The sequence below is a fragment of the Marmota marmota genome, unplaced genomic scaffold (genome assembly GCF_001458135.2).
Source record: "Marmota marmota marmota unplaced genomic scaffold, marMar, whole genome shotgun sequence".
NCBI lineage: Eukaryota > Metazoa > Chordata > Mammalia > Rodentia > Sciuridae > Marmota > Marmota marmota.
In genome coordinates, this window is record NW_026000016.1 from 12,532,108 (window position 1) to 12,541,623 (window position 9,516).

Below are 9,516 nucleotides of genomic sequence, written 5' to 3' on the forward strand. Positions count from 1 at the left end.
AATACAAGGGGGACAAATGAATGACAGTAGAGGGGGCAGAGAGAGAAGAGGGGAGGGGAGGGGAGGGGGGGATAGTAGAGGATAGGAAAGGCAGCAGAACACAACAGACACTAGTATGGCAATATGTAAATCAATGGATGTGTAACTGATGTGATTCTGCAATCTGTATATGGGGTAAAAATGGGAGCTCATAACCCACTTGAATCAAAGGGTGAAATATGATATATCAAGAACTATGTAATGTTTTGAATAACCAACAATAAAAAATTAAAAAAAAAAGAAGAGCATTGAAAGAACCGAAAAAAAAAATTAAAAAAAAATAAATAAATATTGGCAAGGATGTAGGGAAAAAAGTCCACTCACATGTTGCTGATAGGACTCCAAATTGGTGCTATAACTCTGGAAAGCAGTATGGAGATTCCTTAGAAAACTTGGAATAAAACCACAATGTGACCCAGTTATCCCACTCCTTGGTATACACCCCAAAGGACTTAAAATCAGCATACTACAATGATGCAGCCACATCAATGTTTACAGCAGTTCAAGTCACAAACTAAGTTATGGAATCAACCTAGGTGCCTTTCAACAGATGAATGGATAAAGAAAATGTGGTACATACACACAATGGAATATTACTCAGCCATAAAAAGAATGACTTTATGACTTTTGTTGGTAAATGGGTGGATCTGGAGACTATCACACTAAGTGAAATAAGCCAATCCCAAAGAACCCAAAGGCTGAATGTTCTCTGATATTTGGATGTTAACACACAATAAGGTGGGGGCAAGGAAGAATTAAACTTATTGGATTAGGCAAAGGGGAATGAAAATAAAGGATGGGGGATGGGAATAGGAAAGACAGTAGAATGAATCAGACATAACTTTCCTATGTTCATACTTGAATACACAACCAGTGAAACTCCACATCGTGTACAACCACAAGAATAAATTACAATTAGAATAAATTATAATTAGAATAAGTTATAATTAGAGTAAGTTATATTCCATATGTGTATAATATGTCCAAATACACTCTACTATCATGTATATCTAAAACGAATAAATTTAAAAAACAGGAAAGGGAACTTTCACACCTTTAGGATGTATGAATTACTTGCCTACTATTACTTGTCTTTGCCTGAAGACAGGTTTTATCTTTATCTTAAAGGTCAGTTACTACTGTTTGCATCTCTCATTTACTGTTGTCCTCTGTCCCATTCCCTTATTCTCCTGGGTTTACATTTACAGAGCTCCTGAAAGAATATTAGAAACCTAGAATACAAAACCTAAGAAAACCAATGCAACAGATGATAGCAGAAGTATTAATTTTCAAGCATAACTAAAGATGTGTATGGACACCCATCTAGGAAACGGGGGAAGAAGTCACACACACACTTTTATCACAGAAAACTCTCCCATGAGACCATAGCATGGGCTGGGACAGAGAAGGTAATACAGCTGGAAGAGGGCCCTGAGTATTTGAGCCACTTCTTCCTGTAACTCCCCAGTGCCTCAGAGGCGCTCAACCAGCTCGTGTATGTATCACTTCTAGGTGATGACAGATTGTTGCTATGCACATCCATGTTTATGGCTTACTGAATCAAATAACATTTAGGTGGGGAGGGTCCGCTCATATCACATGGTAACTTGGTCATCATTCTGATTTCCAGGATTGTATTCCTTCCCAATCAATGTCCTCACTTTAACAGATCCTGCAAGATTGGAAATTCAATTTGCATTGTAATTCAGCCACTCATAGAGTGATACTTTGGGTTTGTTTTTCAGAAACTTCAGTACTATGAATACTGGAAATAAGTATTTTCTTAAGGGCAGATATTGGAAATTTCAGTTCATTCATACAAAACTTGAGATAAAAATTTGATGGTCTGAGTTCATCCCTTTCTTTCCCCTCTCTTCAGTGCAATTAGGAACCAGTCAACCTTATTAAACTAGTTATTTTGACTAATATACCTTAAGGCATCAAATACATGGTGATACAGAAGCTTGCTCTTTATAAACATTGGATTAGGAATATCCAATAAGATTGTTTAAAATACTTACTGCAACATCAGGTCATAATTTAAATATCTGTGCCCTTTTTACCACTGGAAACAGAATCATTAGTACCTTTAAATAAAATCAGATTAGAGCACCAACTCCAGAAAACTCACTTTTTATTCATAAAACTCTGGTTGAGTGGTGATACACACACTGTAATCCCAGCAACTCAGAGGAACTCAAGTTCAAGGCCAGTCTCAGCAAGAGACTCTGTATCAAAATTAAAAGAAAAAATTAAAAAGAGCTGGGGATGTGGCTCAGTAGTAAAATGCCCCTCAGTTAAACCTCCAGTATCCCACCCCCCTGAAAAAAAGAGCAAAAGAAAAATATTCCATTCCTCTAGAATAACTTTTTTTGGGGGGTGGGGGTACCAGGGATTGAACTCAGGGACACTCAATCACTGAGCCATATCCCCAGATCTATTTTGTATTTTTATTTAGAGACAGGGTCTCACTGAGTTACTTAGTGCCTTGATTTTGCTAAAGCTGGCTTTGAACCCTCAATCCTCCTGCATCAGCCTCCCAAGCAGCTGGGATTACTGGTGTGTGCCACGATGCCCAGCTAGAATAACTCTTGACAAAATATGTGTCAGTCAGGATCCTGCAGAGAAATAAAACCAGCAGGATACCTCTACGTAGGTAGGTAGGTAGTTAGGTAGGACATATATGGCACAGTTGAAGGAATTTGCCTGTACAGTTGTGGGGGCTGCCAAAACCAAAGCCAATATCCATATGGAAGGCAACAGGATGGAAATCCTTGGGTAGGGGCTGATGTTGCAATTGAGGTAGAAATTTTTCTTTCTCCAGGAAACCTTGTGTGCTCTTAAGTCTTCTCAACTGATTGGATTAAGTCCACCCACATTATGGAGGGTAAATCCATAACACTTAACTCCATACTAACTTAAAGTCAACTGATTATAGAAGTTAGTAACATTTTAAGATACCTTCATAGGCACACCCACCCAGATGAGCATTTGATTAAGTTACTAGTTACTGTAGCCTAGTCAAATTGACCCAACAAAGAAACCAGCATATATGGGGACTATTTTTCTTACTTCATTCAGTTTGTTTTAGAGAAATATTTTATCAGACTCATAAAATGAGTCATCTCTAGTTCTGATTATCTTGAATGCTTTGCCAAACTAAACGATATGTTGCAAAACAACAGGGCTTTTCATTATTCTACGTGTTACAGAATATATATTTGAATAATTCCTTTTACAAGTTAAGCCGAAAAATTGATAAAATTTCAAAATTAAATGTTTTACAGTGATTGACCTTCACTGCTTAATTGTCTCAGGTCCTTCCTTTACTTTTGTAGTGGTAATTTCAATAGTTTCTCTTATAATCTTTGTTTTCATTAATTGCAGTTGGCTGAAAATTTTAAAACTTTGATATTACACTCACTGAACACTTTCATTAAAGACAACTGGTTTTGAAGAAACTGCAACAAAAATAAACAGGGACCTCATTTGCAAACTAGTTCAATAACTTTGGAGGGCACTATTATTGATTTTAAAAGTGCTTTTTCATAGACTTAAACATTTGTAAAATAAAACTGATGTTAGGCAACAGAGACAAAAGTATATGTTAATCATGCTTAAATATTTTAAAATTCAAGGTTGGTTTAACCACCAAATATTTGGACTTTAGTTACTCTATCTATTATCTCACTTTGTTCCTTCTTCATGTATTCCTCAGATGTTGGTTATTTGTTCATATTTATAAGTGAAGAATGATTTTGGTGTTTATGTAGATCATTGATAAATTCATATACAATTGTTAATTCTCTCTCCAGAAGCCAAAACTGATTTCTTCTGCTATTCTTGTAAATTATGTAATTTAAATTTGTTCTGGATGCCTTATTTTAAGCAAACTGTTGTTGTTGATAGTTGAACTAAAACAAATGTGGTTTGGTTTGTTATACCTTTGCTTTTTACTTTTAGATTCTACCATGATCTGCTTTACTGATGTGGATGACACAGAGCACTGAATTAAATTCTCATTTTAACATGTAGTTAAACCTGAAAGTCACCAAATGATAAAACATCTCTTCCCCTGATCCTTTACAAATGCTATGTGACTAACATCTCTCTCTCAATATCAGTGGGGCAGAATGCTCATTGAAAAAAATAAAGCTTGCTCAGATACAAGTGGTTAGGAATAGCTCTTTGGAGGCTGGGAATCCACAATCAAGACACTGTCAAGTTTTGTGTCTGGTAAGAACCTAGTCTTTGCCTTCAAGATGGAACCATGTTGAAAGGGACAAAAGCTGTGTCCTCACGAAGCCAGATTTAAAGATAGGTAGTTAGTGTAGCTAGGTAAATTGGGTCTGATGGAGAAAGTGGAGTCCAATTTGAGTCTGGGAAATCAGAAACAGCCCCTAGGAGAATGGAATGTTCATGTCTCCAAAGCCCTTTGATACTTCCTCCTCCCCAAAAGGTTGTTAATTAAGCAACTCCTCAGCAGATAGGGAGCTGCTAATCAAGGCCCCCTGGGCCACCATTCCCTTCCTGCCTAGCATTCTACTTAGGCCCTTCCAGCCTACCAACTCTACCCGCTGGCCATTCCACAGACATCCCCCAGTCACTATACAGGATAAGGGGAAAGGAACAAGATAAGGGAGAAGAATGCAGGAGAATAAGGGAAATTTTAGACATATCAAAGGGACATGACTTCCCCAAACCAAGGATTCTGCCTTTGGGTCCCCTTCTACCACACGGGAGAAGTCTATTTTACTATCCTTTAATAAAGCTTCTTATTTTCTACTCTCCACTTGCCTTTTTTCTGATGTTATACTTCAACATTTGAGGAAGCAGGACTCACCAAGGTGGTATCACTCACATGGTTGGAAGGTAAGGGTCAAAGGGCATCTCGACTTTTTATAAGGTCCATAATCTCATTCATGAGAGCTTAGTCTTACCAGCTATCAAAATGGGGCTTAAGTTCCAACATATGAGTTTTGTAGGAATAAGTATAGTCAAACCATAGCAATCATAATCATAAAAGGGAGAAGAGGGGTATGACTACTATGGTACAAAATTTAGAACTCATAATAGAAAAACATTAGCTAATTCAAATACAAAAATAAGACATGGCAGCTAGCAAAAATAGAGGGGGCTGTGAGGACATGTAACTATAATCACAGGAAAAGTAGTAATTTCTTTAATATATGAGTGGATCCTATAAATCAAGAAGAAAATCTCAGCCCTCCAATAGGAAAATCAGCCAAAAGGAAATAGGACACTAAGCAATAAATTCAAAGTTAAACTAAAAATACCAATGGCACAAATCATTTTGCTGACATTGTGGGATACACTGCGGCAACACAACAACTCATACATTGCTTATGAGGCTATAAGATGATACAACTTCTTTGCATATTAATTTCTCAATAGGTATAAAAATTTTAAAGGACTGTTCCTTTATTAAATCTATTCTAAAATTATTTCACAGATATGGTTGCTATATACGGGTTAAATAAAATACATTCATTCCATGAGCACTATTTAAAGCAGCAAATGACTCTAAACCTATGGGTCCATCAAAAGGATTCTGGGCTAACTTGGGTTTCATCCATACTTTGGAATTCAGATGAAGAGCAGTTAAAGAGAACAGATGACTCTAGACGTAGTGACAGGTACCTCAAGATCCTCTGACATACTGGATGAAGAATGTAATTGGCCAAACAGCTTTTGTAATACTATTAATGAAAAAGGTATATTTTTAAATGTCTTTGATATGCATGGAAATTCATAGAAAAGCGTAATTATAAAGATCACATTTGGCCCTTCCTTTGAAAAGAGAAATGGGATACAAAGATTTAGACTCTTGCACTTCTATTCCATGTACTCACCTCCAATTTTTACAAGGGCAAGGCATTATGAAGATAGAGAATAGCAATAGGAACTAAGTCAAGTGTGTGAGGTTCACAAAAAACCTTTACCTGAAAATTGCTACTAGATAAACTCCAGGAAAGGACAGGGTGCTAGTTGAGACACACAATGTTTCTTTTCCATTTGTGTGCCTGTAAATGGTCATTGAGGACTTGTCAAATTCTCGCCCCCCACCCCCTAAATTATGAGTCCTTTAGGCCAGGCACGCATTTGATCCCATTTGCAAAGTTAAGGGCGGGGTCAGATCACGTGCTCTGCAAGGCTGTCTCCTGCTTCCGGCGTGAGAATTCTCAGCTCAAAGACTTCCTAGAATTTCTCCAGGAAACCGTCGGGTGGTGGAGATGGGAGTGACTCTTTAACCCGCAGTCCCGCAAGAGAACACCTCCTGGGCCTCCCGGAAATGAGTCTTAGTTCCTCTAAGGTTGCGCCACGGACAGAAATTGAGACTCAGGTGGGGCCCGAGCCAGAGGAGCCGGTCAACCCAGAGCACCCACCGGAGCCTGCGAAGGAGGGGCAGTCGGAGGGCAAGTTCACCGAGCGGTCGGAGATCGGGGTTGGACCCGACTCCCCGGAGTTGCCCAGGCCCCAGCGGCCGCTGCTCGACGCCTCGAAGCTGCTGGCCCATGAAGGTCGGGAGTCACAGCGGAACTGGGCTTCAGGGCAGAGCGCAGAGCGGCTACCGCCCTTGAGGCAGGAATCCAAGCAGCTCCAGCCCCAGCCGCCGCCGCCCCAGCAGCCGTCGTCGCCGCCACCGCCACCACCGCCGCCGCCACCGCCACCGCAGCAGCCCCAGCAGCCGCAGCAGCCGCCCCAGGATCCATTGAGGACCCCTCAGCGAGAGCCATCGAGGATAACTCAAGAGACTGAGACAGTCCACAGAACTCGTTGCCACACCAACTGCCTGGAGAAGCCGCTCTCCCGCGCCTTCCAACGGCTGGGATGGTGTGTGGGTTCACACCCCTGGGTCTTCCTGCTGGTCCCCATCCTGCTGACGGCTGCGCTTGGCATCGGCTTCATTTACCTGCCCAAGGAGGAGGAAGAAAACCTCGAGGAGCAGTACACTCCGATCGGGAGCCCTGCCAAGGCCGAGCGGCGATTTGTGCAGGCACATTTCACCACCAATGACTCATATCGCTTCTCCTCTACCAGGAGCAGCAGCGAGACCAACTTCGCTTCCATTCTGGTGGTCTCCAACACCGAAACACTGCTGGAATCAGAGATCTTTGAGGAAGTTAGTAAATTAGACCAAGCAGTGCAGACTCTGAGTGTGAGAAAGGAAAATGGAGCCCCGATCCACTACAGAGAGGTGTGTGCCAAGTACAGGACCTTCTGTGTGCCCTCCAACCCACTCCTGTACGTCTGGCAGAGGAACAAATCCCTCGACCTGAAAACATTCACCTTCCCCATGCATAACTTTAAGAACCACTTCATCTACCTGGCTGGCTTCTTTGGTGGAAATACCTTGGGCGATGCCGTAGGACAGAACCACTTACTTCTGGAAACCAAAGCCATGAGGCTCTTGTACTATCTGAAGACCGAAGTCAAGGAGGACAGTGAGCAGAGCAAGGAGTGGCTGGTTCATTTTCTGGACGAATTTTACAACCTTAAGGAGAAGCTGGCCTTTAAAAATATCCAGGTACAGGGAAGCTGAGAGAAGATGGGAAGGAAGTATGAGAAAGGCTTGTTGGAAGGACAGTAACAATAGCATTTCCTATTTGAGGGGGACCTTGACTCAAAGCTGGGTGTGCTGTGTAGCATTTGGCCCTTAATCCAACTTTCTTAATTAACATTGAAGGATACCATAAATTATAAATAATTATTGATATTCTGGTCCATAACACAAATCCTATGTTTAGGATTCACATTTCATTTTGGGTTTGTTTTTTCTAATCAAATTACCTGGAAAAATCTTACCTTCAGACAGTCTTTTCTGATTTCTCAGAGCCCCTTAAAACTTGTTTGGAGCTCATTGGGATTAAAATGAGACTTTGAGGGAAGTTCCATGGTATTAAGAAGATAACTAGCACACCATTTTTCAAGTTGCTTACAGGTAAAGCACCTAGTTTAGTGTAAGGTACTTGTTAGGTGTTCGGTAATTTTGGCTCCGGCAATATTGGTGAAAGTGGGACACACACTGGAAAGAGCTTCTGAAGAGCAGGCCTTCTTGAAATGATGCTTTTGCAAGTAAAATAAGAAAAGATACCATTCTAGTAAAAATTTACAAAACAAAACACACGTTTCAGTTTTGTTTTTTTTTAAATCTGTCCGAGATTTTATTAGCAGGACTGTGGCAGCCAGTCGCAGAAGAGAAGGGGGTCGAGAGAGTGCAGAGGGGGAGGGGGGGAAGGAGAGGGGAGAGGAGAGGGGGAGAGTGAGAGAGAGAGCGCCCTGACCAGGGTGTTGATATTTATGGGCTCAACGCAGGATGAGGAAGAGCAAGGCAAGTGGGCTGTTACTTCTTCATTGGCTGAGAGTTCGCGCCACTTCAGGGATTGGAGGTGCGCCATTCACAGGCATTGGAGGTGATGGTTCGCAACATTCAGTGCATCATGGACCTGAGCTCCTGGAAGAGAATTGCTCCGAGCGCCATCTTTACCAACACTCCTCCCTTTTTTGTTTTGGTTTGGGGGCGTTGTAATTGATCTGGCTACTTCCTGCTGAGAAGGGGTGTCGTTTAGAGGGAGGAAGGGAGGACAGTTGGTTAGAGAAGGAGGGCCAGGAGGCCCCATATCCATGCACTGAAGGCATGGATTTCCTCTGGGGAGAAGTTCATGAATGTGCCCTGCAGCTATGAAAAGAAACAGCATTAATTTCTGGCATGTCGTCCAGTCTGTAGGGCTGGTAGAAAAAGGCCTATGCCCAGGAGAAGGCAGACTACAACATATAAAGCTGAAAACCAAGGGCTTATTTCTTTGGCATGGTGGGATAGAGATGGCCTTTCGGAGGAATTGTCATTTGGTATCTTCATCTTTCAGCACTTGGTGGAGGTTTCTTGGGATAAATGGACATGAATGTCATCCAGCTCGTTGGCAAGTAGCTGATAATCCCATTCCGCAGGCTGGTGGTGGATGTCAGGCAGGCGATTAGAGGAGTGGACTAAGACAGGAACTGTTGGGCTTGAAGTTTGGGAACGGGGTTCCACCTTGAGTGACGGGGATCCCCATCCTGGGTTTTGGCACCAGTGTAGGAACGGCAGAAAAGCTCCGTAAACTCAATAAGCCCAAACAACTGTTTACCTGTCCGAGATTTTATTAGCAGGACTGTGGCAGCCAGTCGCAGAAGAGAAGGGGGTCGAGAGAGAGAGAGGGGGAGAGAGAGGGGAAGAGAGAGAGGAGAGAGGAGGAGAGGGAGGAGAGGGAGGAGAGGGAGTAAGAGAGAGTAAAGAGTAAGAGAACGAACACGAACAGGGTATTGATATTTATGGGCTTAACACAGGATGAGGAGGAGCAGGGCAAGTGAGCTGTTACTTCTTCATTGGCTGAGAGTTCGCACCACTTCAGGGATTGGAGGTGATGGTTCCTGCGCCATTCAGTGTGTCATGGACCTGAGCTCCCGGAAGAGAAG

General features: G+C 42.0%; 1 protein-coding gene across 1 annotated transcript in view; it reads left to right on the forward strand.

Annotated features, from left to right (window-relative positions):
* Window positions 1–6,352: 6,352 nt before the first annotated feature.
* Ptchd3 (patched domain containing 3) overlaps window positions 6,353–9,516 on the forward strand; it is a 17,340-nt gene continuing 14,176 nt past the window's right edge. Inside the window, exon 1 of the mRNA XM_015483298.1 lies at window positions 6,353–7,588. Coding sequence (XP_015338784.1) covers window positions 6,353–7,588 — 1,236 coding nt within the window. The remainder of the gene's footprint in view (window positions 7,589–9,516) is intronic.